Consider the following 13,856-nt stretch of genomic DNA (forward strand, 5'->3'; position numbering starts at 1 on the left):
CATTCAACTTCAATTGGCTTGATTAAGATCCTGGGCAACCACTGCTAGCCAAAGTGAGCCAAAAAGATCTCCAAGTGCAAGGTGAGATCAGAACAGTAGGAACACAGCAGAGTCTTTGCTGAGCAACGATCGTTGAGATGACACTAGAGGTCCCTTTGGCTCCCCTTTGGCTTTACTAAGGAGAATGCTGGGTTCCCACACCCCACGTTGCTGGACGGCATGCCAGATGTCTGTCAGGATCACTGTCACACACACTCTCCTTATATACATCAAACAATGTGACCTTGCAAGTAATTCTCTATACAGATCCACTACCGGCAAAAGACGTTCTGTGGAATTTGACAATTTTCAGGAGACTTTGAAACACACACACACCGACGCACTAATCCGTAGGAATCATCTATAGGTAGATCTGATGTCCAGGAATCTGGGGCCCCTCAGATACCCCATAAACCTTAGCATCTGTCCACTTTCAGTGTGGAGCCTATGACAAGGTCTGCAACGCAAGCAGCCCCCTCTGGAGCAGGCACTCCCACGGTTCCAGATTTTCGGGGGCACGACTCCAAAAGCCACCTTTTTTTGACCCTGAATGAAATTAAATTAGCATGGAAATGCACAGGAGAAGGAAAAAGGTTGGGAGATCCCCCACTGCCAACCACTCTACACTCTCAGCATTAAGTTACTATTTTAGTCCCCGTTTCCCCACAGCCAGACCCACTCTCAGCAGTGCATTGCCTCCCCTCCTCCCAAGCTGGGATACTCTCCCGGGAGCCAGCACTGGTTGGAGGACCCAGAGGTCAAATCAGGCTCAGTGATGCCCCTTTGCATTTCATTCATTTCTTTCCTCACTCATTCATTCTTCCATCAGTTCAACCAACAGTCATTCTTTCATTTATTTATTATTTCAAGTATTTATTTAGAGTCATCTTCCACACTGCAGACAGAGTGATCTTTTTTAAAACAAAAGGCTGATTGACCGTCCTCTATGCTGACTCCAATAGCTCCCCGTTGCCCTTGGGGTAAAGAGTGAGCGCCCTGTGGGCTCCTGCCTGCTCCCCACCTCAGCATACACGTCATCCCACGCTGCCCTCCATGCACCACCTACCTGCACTTTCAGTTCTTGTAGCCCCTGTTTGTTCTCCCCTCGGGGCCTCTTTCCACCTGCTTCCTCACCTGGAGTCTTCTCCCCCATCACCTCCTACTTTCACCCAGGATTACAAATCACCTCGCAGGCCATCAGAAAATCTCCCAGGTGGTTCCTGGGGTTGTCTGCCTCCTCATATATTGCTGGGAACTGACAATTCTCTCCACACTGGCTGTTTTTGGAAGAATTTCTCTTTCTCTCTCTATCCCAGCACCTGCTCACCATCTCTCTTTGGACGAGTCACAGACATTATACCTCGAGAAAACACATGATAAGCAACTGGAATCCTTCTCCAACTCCCTAACATTTTTTCTCCTCTTAGTCAAAAATTGGACCTTCTCTAAAGGCTCTATCCTTGACTGTGCCTCTGTTGAGCAGTCCCCCAAGAACTCAGGAGACTTGCTGCAGACAGACGGTAACTTTATACAGCAGCCCCAAAAGGAGATGTAAACACTGAAGGAGGGACCGGGAAGATATATTCCCAATTCATACGAGAGCCAAAAAGTAAAAGGGAAATGTCAGAGGATTACAGTGACAAGCTGAGGTCTCTCTGCCCGTAACCCAACCCAAATTCAACTTGATTTCCTAGACTTGCTAATAGACCGCAATCTAAAATATCTTCTCTCTTGTTCCCTCTCTCCCTCTTCCTCTCTCTCTCTCTCTCTCACATACACACCAAAAGACAAGAACATGAAATAAGCACACTGAAGATGTCCTTGGTGACCATTTAAATGCTATGAAAGAGAGAGAAAAAAACAGAATGAGAGTGACTTATGAAAAACAACTTTTTTTCCCATTTTAATCCACAGTCATCAAAAAGTCTCAAATACTTAAAAAAGCTCCATAAAAGCAATGGTAGAATGAATTCTAACATGAAGGAATTTTAGATCTGAGCTATGACCAACACTGGGACACCAGTGCCGTTTCTTTTGGGGAGATACCTTTGACTCAAGCACTATGCAGATATATCTTTGGAAGGAAAATTTAGGAGAGATATGGAGAGAGGTGGCCCGGTAGATGTCTCATGAAGCCATTTACGCCCTCATATTTGTACAGCACCCGAGGTTCCTCTGGGGAAAGTCTCTGCCTCCTACTGTGCATGGGGTTGTCAGGACAGATCACATCTTGAGGTGTCCCTCCCTGCCAGGGATGCAAGTGGGATACTTTGGACTCTGGCTCTAGTGCTCCTGGACTCCAGGAGACCCCTCCCGCAAGTGTGGTACATAATACAGGGTCAGGGATGGGAGGGCCCTCAGACTACAAGACCAACAGCCCTGGGTCACAGGGTGGGAGTAGACCTCAGGCCTTCTAGGTCCCCAAACTCCCAGTTCAGAGCCTGTTCCATAACTCATGCAGCTCCCTCAGGAGGCTCTCGCCAAACCCTGGGTTGCTAAGAGCAGACCTGGGTCAAGCTGCCCACACTTGACTTTCCTGATCACCCCAGCCTACAGGACTCCTCCTTCCTCCAAACTCCCAAAGTCTCTGTGGTCTCTGCCACTCATGGGCCACTTAGCAAACACGTCCTGCCCCATCCTATTGTCTATGTCTCTGCAAGTCTGTCCTGGACTCTCAACTGGACTGCAAGGCTCTTGAAGGTAGGGCCTTGCCTTTCACCTCCTGGTATTCCACATTGTACCTAGCACGGTGGTTAAGAAGAATCAGGAAAGGCAGGAGGCCCCCTTAAAATAACACTTTTGTTAAGCAGATAAGGAAAACATCTAAGAGGTGTGATGTGTTTATTAAAGTCCCCCTTCTGAATTCCAAAAAAAATTACTAGGTAAGGACCTGATGTCTGTTCTATTTCTCTTGGTATCTGGACCAATTAAAAACAGGATGTGAAAAAAAATGCCGAGGAGCTCACCGAACAGGAGGGACTCAGAGGACAGAAGTGGACAGTAGATGGCAGTCTGTCCCTGTGTCAGATGTGGTCACAGAGACAATGCACTGTGCAGTGAGGCTTCAGGGAAAAGCAGCGCATAAGCGCCTCCGGCAGACGGGCGCACCTCCCCTGTCTGTGCCGACTATAGCCGTGAGCAGGGACACTTCTGAAAAGCACACCCATCAGCACACACACCTACGCATCCACCAAGCCCCAATGCCTGGACAACACGCACCTTCCCCAAACTCTCCCCACGAAGAACCAAGGGGTCACATCACAATGGGCTCTGAGCATCCACGGCCAGAGCCTGGGTGTGGCATTGGGAATCTCAGAGACGAGAAAACCACTGTCTGCGGAAGTGAAGACTATTCACGGACCCTTCAGCCTGATCCTGACAAAGAAGAGTCTCCACCATCATTCACACTAAAAAACAACACTCCAATCGGGACCCCTGCATGCGATCTTCCACGCCCACACTGCCCCTCCCTGGAGCACAATGACATAACCTGTCCGTCTCCCTCACCAGCTCCTAGAGCCTCAAGGTCAGAGCCACAGCATTCATCTCTGCATCTTCTCCATCATCCAGCACAGGGCCTGATACTTAGCAGCCACCAACAGGATGCCTAATGAAAAATCTTTAAAAATGTGCTTTCTGAGTATCTAGAGATCGATTACCCTAATTCATGTGCAATGATACTCAATTTCTCTGTGACCAAGAGCCCAAATTTGCAGAAGAGCTAGATAGGCTAAGACACAGGGGAGAGGGGTCTCTAAAGAGAGCGAGAACAGCTTTTCCTGGTAAGGAGGCAGTGAACTTCATTACCTCAGCCCCAGGACAAGCCAAAGGGAGACACAGAGAACGTGGCTCTGGACCCTCGGCAAGCGCATCACCTCTCTGAGCCTGGCTTCTCACTGCTGCACGGTCTGGACTCCCTGAAGACCTGTCATGCATTCATTCACCCAACACATTTCTGTGGCAGACACAGTGCAAGGTTCTGGGGGACACAAAGATGAAAACACCAGATCTCTTTCTTCGCAGGGCTCATATTCTAGTGAGAAGATAGGAATGCAAATAAAACTCAGGCTGCTAAGTGGTATAACACCGGGTGGCTGGGGAGGGAGCCCCAGCTCTCTGGGGGCTGCAGGGAGGCTTCCCAGAGAAGGCATCGATGAGGCAAAGATACGAAGGATAATTTCAACATCCAACATCCAGTGAAGATGAAAGGGAGAGCATGCTAAACACAACATACACGCAGAATATAGCCTCCAAGGACATCTCAAATTCAAGAGCAGACATCTACTCCTGCCACTCGCATTGTTTTGCAATCAGAGGACATTTCCCTCTACATTTAAGCCATAGCCCCTATGGATCCATCCATCCAGGTTTTTCTATGATCCCCAACTCCCACAATAAATGATGGGCAGGAAAGACTTTAGGGATCACCAAAGCCAGGAGCCCTTAACCCTCTCATTTAACACATAGGAAAGAGAAACCTGGTGTGGTTCAGGGACTCCCCAAAATTGCACAGTGAGTCTCTGGTAGAGTTAGGGGTGGGGAGTCTGGTCTCCCGGCTCGTAGTTCAGGATCTTTTTGATTTAGCTTACTGAATTCAGCTACCCAGAGACAATTTTATCCCACATAAACCTCTCTCTATGTTCCCAACTTCCAATCCAAGATCTGCCACAAATCTGGCAAGCTCGCTTCTTCAGCACTTTATAAACATGCACTCATCCATATGTTCAATAACTTATCTGGCATCACATAACTTAATTTCCTCCTCCAACCCTGCATTTCTGCACATAAGTCCTCCAGTGGGGAGACCTGGAGATCCTGGGCCTGGCCACAGCGAGGCCTAGGGAGCAGCAGAATCACAGAATATGTGAACTGTCACAGCTGGCAGAGTCCTTTTGACTTGCTAGTGAATCCAATTCTCTCTCTTTCCAGAAGAGGACACAGAGGCCTATGGAGGGAGAGTGATTTTTCTCAAAGTCACACAGCTAGTTTGAGTCCTCTGCAGGGAGAAATGTGGTAAGCTGTTCAAGGTAGCGAGCTGGGTGTCAGGAGAGCCAGGCCCCTTCCCAATCATGGGACGCACTTGTTGGGAATCAGGTGATTTCCAGAGCTACATGTTCTCCATTCAGATGCTCATGAACCTAGTGGAATCAGGGAACATGCCCTATAAACAATGAGCAGTAGGCCTGCCAGACACAAGATGGAAATAATCCCAGACTAAGAATTCGAAGCGTATTCCCTAAGGGGCAATTTGAAGCCAGGAGGGGAAGATAGTTTTAAATGCCAGGGGCTTAGACCTAGAAACAGAGGAAGGGGGCAGTAAATTGCAAGGACCTGGCTATCACAAAAAATAATAATAATAATAATAATAGTAGGGCTATATCCTCCCATAAAGGAGAAGAGCATCACCCTACATATGAAAAGTTGTTTTAAGCAAAGTACATATTTTTTGAGTACCTGCAATCTCACAGGCATTAAGTTAGTGTTCTACACTCATCTGCACATTGAAAATACCTTTAAGCAACAGAACAAAGTCATTCTCATTAATTGCCTTGAAGATGTGTGTGTGGTAGCGGTGGTGGGGAAATCAGTTGAAGGAGAGAGAACAAGAGCCTTTGCTGCACCCTTCAGAGGGCAACATGCACCCCAAGAAGCCCTGTGGCCTCCCTACTCCTGGTACTGCCCAGAGAATGGCAGGCAGCAGGCAGAGCAGGACTCTACAGAAGCTCTGCTCCGTATCAGACAGAGCCTCAGGACCCCGTCCTTCGCAGCAACGCCTTCCTCCAACCTCTCAGCAAGAAACCCACCTTCGCTTTGGCCCCAGTCTAGATGGAGGGAGTTCCCTAGCCTATCAACCAAAGGTATCTTCCAAATTCTAAAGAGGCCTCATGTTCTCCATTCAGATGCTCTTTTACTTTGATTCTGTGCGACCCTCATCGCAGGACTCAAGAACGCTGGGTCCTACCACCTCTCGTGGGCGTGTGGATCAAAACCAGATGTCCAGCTCTGATCTTAAAGAGTTTACAAGGAGGCAATTGTGGCTTAAATCAATACCCCCATTCTGGAAGGGCAGATTCCCTTGTCAACAGAACGGGAAGTAAAGAGGGAGGGCCAATGGGAGCTAAGACAGATCTGACACATGCTTGCCAGCAGGTGGCTAGAAAGCCTCAACATTTATCTTGCACATGAAAATGAACCTTCTAGTGGAGGAGGTTACCCTGTGGGGTGACAGACTTTGCAGAGGGCTATCAAACAATCTCCCATCTGGATGACATCACAGGATGCAGAAAACAGAATCTGACTAGCAGGCAATGGACTTGGGAAGGCCACAGGCTTCAGGACAGAAAGCCAGCACATCGACATCTAGCTGTGTAACGGTAAGCATGCCCCTTAACCTCAGGTAACCTCAGTTTCCCCATCTGTAAACGAGATTATTTTGGATATTGAGATAATGTCATGCAATAGTTGTAATAATGCCTGGCACCCAGTTGGTACTCAAATATTAACTATGATCATCATCATCATCAATCACCTTAAAGGTGGGAACTTATCTTACTCAGAAACACTGACACTGAAAGGCATTCAAGTGGAAGCTGGATGATTAGCATCAGGCCTACCAGAAAGCCAAACCCAACCCCTTTCGGCTCTGTACACACTGTGCTGGCTGAGCCAACCTCGTGAGCATTCTTGGCCAAAACAAAACACTATGGCAAATTCTTTGCATGCCTTTCTGCCTTTGACTCAGCCATTCCCCAAAGATAAAAATGGGAACTCATTTAGGGTATGCCAAGATGTACTCTAAGCAAGGCATTCTAGCACTGATTGAGGAGGAGGATGGGGCTACTGTGGAATCCTAGGATGGTGGAGTTGCAGTAGGACTTGGAGATCTTCTGATTCAAGCTCTTCGTCTACAGATGGGTAAAGCAAGGCCTGGAGAGAATGTCCAGCATCACACAACAACAGCTGACTAATGACAGAGCTTGGTCCACCACCTCCAAGTCAGCAAGCTTTCTGCTGCCCCACGCTGCTGAAAATTACCATGGCCTGGGATCTTTTGAAATCAGTAGCTACTGTTTACTCCTACAGCTCTGGCTTTGAATGAGCAAGAACCTTAATCCTTTCAAAAATCCCTGTCTGAACAAATTCATAAAAGATTTGGGACTCAATAAATGTTTTCTCAGGAGATGCTGCTAAAAAGCGAGCAATCACAGCAAACCACACCATATTTCACTTCAAAATCTGTTCTTCTGCAGCTAAACCACAGTGATAGTCAGAGATTTGTCCTGTGAGGATGCCCAGAACCACAGACAGCCTCTAGGGGTTTCTAACTAAGATTACTTGAGAAGGACCACGGCACAGATGAGGACACAGAACAGCCAATCCATCTGACCACCCAGGGGTGCCGGTACTCTCCAGCCCCTTGGTATTTTTAGGCAGAATGAAAGGCTAAGTTATGGAAAACTATCAACAACAAAAAATACTTTAAAGATCTTGTGCCATCTACATATGCTTTTGTAGGTTCTAAAGTGAGTCCTCTGAAAGGCTTCCTTTGCCCAGCCTTGAGCTTAATAGAAATGACAATAGTGAGGTACTGTCTACACTGGCCTCCTACTTTTTAAAAGCTTACACATCCTCCATCCCCATGTACAAATGATCTGAAAGAAGCTGCTCACAACATTTTCCACAAGCTGGCCCTTCGGCAAGAAACAGTACAATGACAGTCCAATCTGAGCCAGCACCCAAGGACCTGCCACCCATAACACAAGCTCTACGAATGCCTCTTGTCCCTCTACCCAGGGCCACTCCTGTGCTCACGTGTCCCCCAGCACGCAAGCCCATCCCGTGTTCTCCTCTCACTCTGCACACGCCTGTCCACGCACAAAGTGCATCCATAGACCTTATTAGCTGCACTACACGGGGCTTAGGCTTGTCTCCAGTAAAAGATCTGGTCCTTCTCCAACAAACTCAATTTTAAATAAAACTAAATCTAAAACCCTAGCAACGGTCATTAGTTCAACATCCCCACCGCCAGAAACTGCCTGCCTCATTAAAGAGTAAAACAGCAGCTGGGGAGGTCTTGAAGCAGGGTGGTGGGTTTTAAAGATCTTCTGTGTCGGCCTGACTCCCCTCTCACTTCAGCCAACACGTGGATTTACATTCCCTCCAGCGGGGGTGGGAGAACTGCAACTGCTCAGGAAAAGGTCTGGAGGAGCCTGGAGCAGAAGCCGCCGGCTCAATTAGTCATCCTGAATGGAGGGGAAGAAGAGAGGCCCGAACATCTGATGCATCTGGGAGTGGGATTGCAGAGATGGGAAATGTTATGTAATTAAACTCTGCTGGCCTGTCCCGCCTGGGGAATGTGAGCCCCATCAGCAGTGACCTCTTCCAATCAACTTAATTGGCCCAATCTCGCCAAGAAAAGCAACAGAATTGGTTTAGTGCCTCATGGAAATAGCTTAGCTCCTGACTATTTATGGCCACTGAACTCAAGGATGGGAGCCTGACTCTGAGCCAGGAGTTGACAGCATGTGCTGACTTCTGGGAGGACTCGGAGGCTTCAGTGGGTTTCCTTGCCCCTCTATCCCTCCATTTTTGTCTCTAGGGAAAGTGGATGTACCCACTTGCTGCACCGGGCATGTGCCACTTCACAAAGCAAGCCATTTCCCAAATCCAGAGCCCATGCCCTCCTCTTAACAGGCCCACGTTTGCCTGCTAAGGACCCACAGTCTAGAGAAAAACAGACTTGCACAGTAACCCAGGGTGGCTGGACTTTGCTCTTCTTTTATTCAGCTATGCCAAGGACAATTACTGTTTTCTTTGTTCTTAAAGTCACATTTGTTTTGGCATCGTGGTCTGCATAGCTCATGTTAAAGAACAGGAAAATGTCTGTCTCTGATCATTAATAACATTGATTTTTGGACTACCTTTCTTCTGAGTAGTTCAAAGACCTTTTATGAACACAGATTTCCATCAACTATAACCTAGATTTGGCTGCCTCCGTTTTATGGATGAGTAAACTGAGGCAGTTCTAGAAAGTTCTCTTTACACAGCAGGTGAGCAGTAGACATGCGGTGGGCATTAAGACTATTTTACCACCTTGCACTGTAAAGGGGAAGGGGCACAGACCCCATTTTTACAATGGCTCACACACATGCCAGTGCCCGTACTGGATCAGACTTCATCTGAGTAAAGCTTTGTACTCCTCAACACACTGAGCTTTGATTGGGGGAAAAGCAGAGGGAACTTTCCTCCTCATTGAGTCATTATAGACATTGCCATTTTACATAAAGGATCAGAGAGATTGGAAAACTTTCCCAAATTCACACTGCTCCAGAGCGGCAGAACTGAACTAGATACAAGGCATTCTCAATGGGGAATCTGCCATTTCCACCACACCATGCTCAGAAATACCTGCCACCAGATCTTCTGACGATGGTCAAATCCTATATCCACTCTCTCTTACACAGATGAATTTCCCCTAAAAATAAGCTAGAACCTCAAAATGGCACCGCTATAATTTCACGAATTCAAAAAAGTCATGAATCAAATAAAGTCCCTCCAAACATATGGCCTCACACGATTAGAACCCAATGAATGAAGTTGCCCATCACTTGCTCCAGGCAAGCAGTTATGTGCTGTTCAAAGCGCAGTCTCTCCTGCTCTGATCCAGTTACCTCACTAGCTCTCTCAGAGCACCAACTCAACAAATTTCACGTTCCCCTCACTCCCCAAATGCTCCCCGAAGCCTAGAGCCCTCTCCTATCTATACCTTGTTTACTTAAGATACACAGCTGAGCATCCAGGACCATTTTCACCCTTCCTCAGACACACAGAATTCCTGCAAACACATTCACCCCACCCCCTCACAAGAGCCAGAATATACACCCCTCCTATCCTCCTGGCTAGCTTTCTCCCAGTTACTTAACTCCTGCCCCACAGTGTGTGTGTGCATACACACCCACACTCACCAGGTTAGCTTTATACTCATAGCCCAGAAAACATCAAAGATTAACAAAGACTCCCAAGCCGCATCTTTCCTGCTGACTGCTTCACCCTTCTCCAGCTCCACAGAGTAAGTCTCGCCCTGCCAGTGAGTAAGCACTGCGCACTCTCAGAAACTCAGTCCTCAAATGTATCAGGACCTGCACTCTGACCTGGATTGCAGACCACCCCCCCAATCCACCCCACACCCCCTACAAAAAATAGTAACACCCTTCAGCTCCCTCTTCCCACACAAAACTAGGCATCATCCCTATCTTTATACTCCCCGTTTTACAAAACCACAGATATATTTCAAGTTAGCTTCCCCCAAGATCCATAAACAGCTCTAGAAACTGAATTATAGTTCTTGAAGAAACCTCAACTAGCATCAAGCTCTCTTCATTTCTCCCGGAAAAATTGCAGCAGTCAGCTGAGCCCCGAGAAAGAATTTTTCCAGGGCACTGTGCCATGCCCCAGTACCCAGCAAAGGGCTGAGCCTCCAGTAGGCATTCCATAAATTTTAATTGATAATCAATATTAATTAGTGAGTGAATTCCTCTATTAAATTAGAAACCATTTTACAACATAATACAATATGCATCTCTGTCACTAGGCATGCAAAATATATTCCTCCACTCACTGCAATCTTACGCACACATCCTCCCTGGTCCCCACCCAGTGCCAACACACAGGACTTTTCCCCTTAAATGTACATCCTTCATTCTAAGCCTTCTCCAATTCCCTCCTCTCTGGGGAGCTAGGGAGGGGGAGAAGGCAAAATCCAATCCAGCATCCTTCCCTGCAAATACCTTGTCTCTCCACAATGAGTGTCTTGAGTCCACACTTTTTTATCCCTCACATACTGCAATGCCATCTCAGCCCAATGAAGTTCACACTTTGCTCTCTGCAGATAATCTGACCCCGCCCCCTACACACATCCCTTTGGTAATCCTCAGGCATCCAACCTTCCACACACTCCACCTTTCACTCCCACACACAGCAGCCCTCCCACGCCACACCCACTCCATGTGTCTGTGCAGGCATGCACAAGCCATCTGTCTTCAACACACTGTACCTCTCCTCCTGCTCTGACACACTTCACAGGCACAGATTTCTCATTAGCTACACCTATGTTCCCACATGCTCTCATCTCCTCCTAGTCACACATATGCCCATCCAACAGACTCCTCAGAAACACACACCTCCACCGCATACAGAACAGGGTGGAGCTCCCGCTCTTTGGCCATCCCCCCCCCCCCATACACGACCTCATGCAGACTTTCCAAAAACCTCCTTCCCAGACCAAACACAGCACCCAAGGATCCTGATCTCCCTCCATAGTAAAGCAGACCCCATTCACACAGAACCAAATCCCCCACCTCCAGCTATGACACAGTCCTCACCAATACAAAATCTTACATACTCTCCCTCCTGCAAACCCCCTCAGACTTTCTTCTTTCCTCTGACACTGTTCTCGGAGCCTGTTTTCTTTTCACCTCCCCCTCACTCCCAATACCATACCCAGGTTTAAGCGTTTGAGCCTAAGGCAGAGACGGTTCGATTTTATCCCCTGATTCTACTTCTCAACTTTCTTTGTGCAACATGTCAGGAAGGAATTGAGAGCAGGAGAGGGCAGGCTGAGTATGCTGAAGAATTTCTGAGTGTTGTGAAAACAGATCCTATTGAAAAGTTCCCTCTATGTTACAACTTTCTTCCATCCTGACCCTTTAGGGCCAAGGGCTTAGACGGTTTTCTCGTTTGCTGTTCTGCAGGGTAGGAGCGGGCATCTCTTTATTAAACAGCAGGCCGCCCACCATATTCTGTAGGGGCTGAGTTACAAACATCAGACTCCAGGAGTGACACCCACCACCTTTTAGCCACCCCACCCCCCCAGCTCCCGCTCCCTGCTCTTCACACACACAAACAAATCCACTCGCGCGCAGTCTCCGAGCCCTCCAGCTCAGAGCCGGGGCTTGGGCTGCGTCCGGGCAGCCGCCTGCACTCACACTGAACCTGCCGCCCGCCGCCAGAGGTCGAGACGAGGCGGTCTAGTTCGGTGTTTTCTCTACCTGAAATTCCTCCGAGCCACGGATCCAATTTGAGGGATCCCTACTAGTCAGCAGCCCCCACCCGGCTTGGCGTAGGGGGTCTCAGTTCCGTGCATTTGAAGCACATATGAGGAATGCGGCAGCCAAACCCCCCCAAAGAAGCAGCGCCTCCCCGCCGCGCACCCACTCTCGCCCGAAAGCAACAAGCAGAGTCCCCTCCCCCACCCAGCCCCTGCTTCCTCGCACCTTCAACTCTTAAGCGTCCCAAATTGCATTAGGAGTATGAGTAAAGCTCCGGGACAATGGAGCCATTTGATCCATTGTGGGTCTTTTTAACTCTGACCTAGCTCCGGCGGTCCCCGGGTCTCCCAGCCTTCCTGTACCTCCGCCGCATTCTTAGAGCTGGCTCCGAGAGACCGCGAGGAATTCCCCAGAGATAGCCTAGCCCCGTGCCCACCGCTCCCCCCCAGGGTCCCAGATGCGCGGGCCGCGCGGGGAGCTCCATCATCTGCGCAGAGACCCGGAGTGGAGTAGCCGCCGAGTGGGCGCTGGCCAAGACCAGCCCGGGGTGCGAGGTCGTTTCGGAGAAAAGCTTTAGGCGGAGGCAGGGGGACTCCAAAGCAGGTACGCCGCGCCGGGCGAGGAGTCTCAACTCCCCAAACTGGGAAGCGACCCTCCAGGTCCGGAGCTCCGAGTCGACTTCCCCAGCCCACGCCTGGGCCCCAGGAGGGGGAGGCGTGCGGAGAAGCCGGCGCGGTGGGGAGCGGGGCGCGAGGCGTGTGCCGGGGAGCGGCGGCGGCACCCTCGCCTCTTCCCTGCCCGGGATCTGTCTGCCACCCCCTTTTGTTACAGGATGCGCGGGGAGCCTTCTCTGCAGGAGCGGACCGGTGTGTTGGTGGGGGGTGGCGATTCTGCTGAATCCCTTTCCTGTCCTTCCGTGGTCCCCATTTCCCCTCGCCTCCGCCCCCCATTTCCAATCCAGGTCCCTTAAATCTGATCACTTTCCCAGATATTGGGCGGTTTCTCGGGCAGCCGAGGGACAAGAGAGAGGAGGTGGGGAGGAGTGTCCGTTTGTGTGTGTGTGTGTGTGTGTGTGTGTGTGTGTGTGTGTGTAGCGGGTGGTTGTGGTTGCGCTTCGGCCTGGACAAATCCCAGCACAAACTTCGGGGAAGACACAAGCCCGGGAAAGTGAGTGAGCGCGGTGCGATGGGGGTGGGGGCGGGGGGCGGCGTTGGGGAACCCCGCGCCAGTCCACTGGAAAATCCCCCCCACCCCCGAACCTGCCCACCCAACGTGCCCGTCTCCCCTTACCGTGGCAGAAGTAACCATGGCATCCGTGTGACTGTTTCCAGGGACGTCGACATGAAGAGAAAGGTGGACGCGAGCTCGGTCATTCAAAGTCTCCCCCACCCCGCCGCCGCCACTACCCAGCAGGGGAAAAAAAAAGAGAAGAAGAAAGAAAGAGAAAGAAAAGGAAAGAAAGTAGTTGCGCCGGGCTCTCTCGCGGGACCGCGCGCGGAGCTGTTCGGTAGGGAGAGGAGCCTTCAACTCTGAGTCCCGAGAACATAATCTGCGCGGTTATAACCAGCCAACCCGGCCAGATGGCTCGGCGCTCAGCGCCTTAACCCCTTCGGCGCCGCACCGCCCGCCCCCGCCCGGCCCGCCGCGCCTTGCAGGCCTGCACCCCAGCGCCCCTCCGACTGCGGTCTGGAGGCCAGTGGGGACACGGAATCATTTCTCCTAGCCTTTGTCAAAGAAAAACACCAAAAACTTCCAAATCAGTAGTATGCT

At 49.8% G+C, this 13,856-nt stretch overlaps 1 protein-coding gene across 1 annotated transcript in view; it reads right to left on the bottom strand.

The window, feature by feature from the left end:
* Positions 1-13,632, bottom strand: part of NTF3 (neurotrophin 3) — a 65,294-nt gene extending 51,662 nt beyond the window's left edge. Inside the window, exon 1 of the mRNA XM_058559009.1 lies at positions 13,377-13,632. Within this exon, the coding sequence (XP_058414992.1) occupies positions 13,377-13,394 (18 nt within the window). The 5' untranslated portion in view covers positions 13,395-13,632. The remainder of the gene's footprint in view (positions 1-13,376) is intronic.
* Positions 13,633-13,856: the final 224 nt, after the last annotated feature.

The sequence above is a fragment of the Diceros bicornis genome, chromosome 17 (assembly GCF_020826845.1).
Source record: "Diceros bicornis minor isolate mBicDic1 chromosome 17, mDicBic1.mat.cur, whole genome shotgun sequence".
Classification (NCBI taxonomy): domain Eukaryota; kingdom Metazoa; phylum Chordata; class Mammalia; order Perissodactyla; family Rhinocerotidae; genus Diceros; species Diceros bicornis.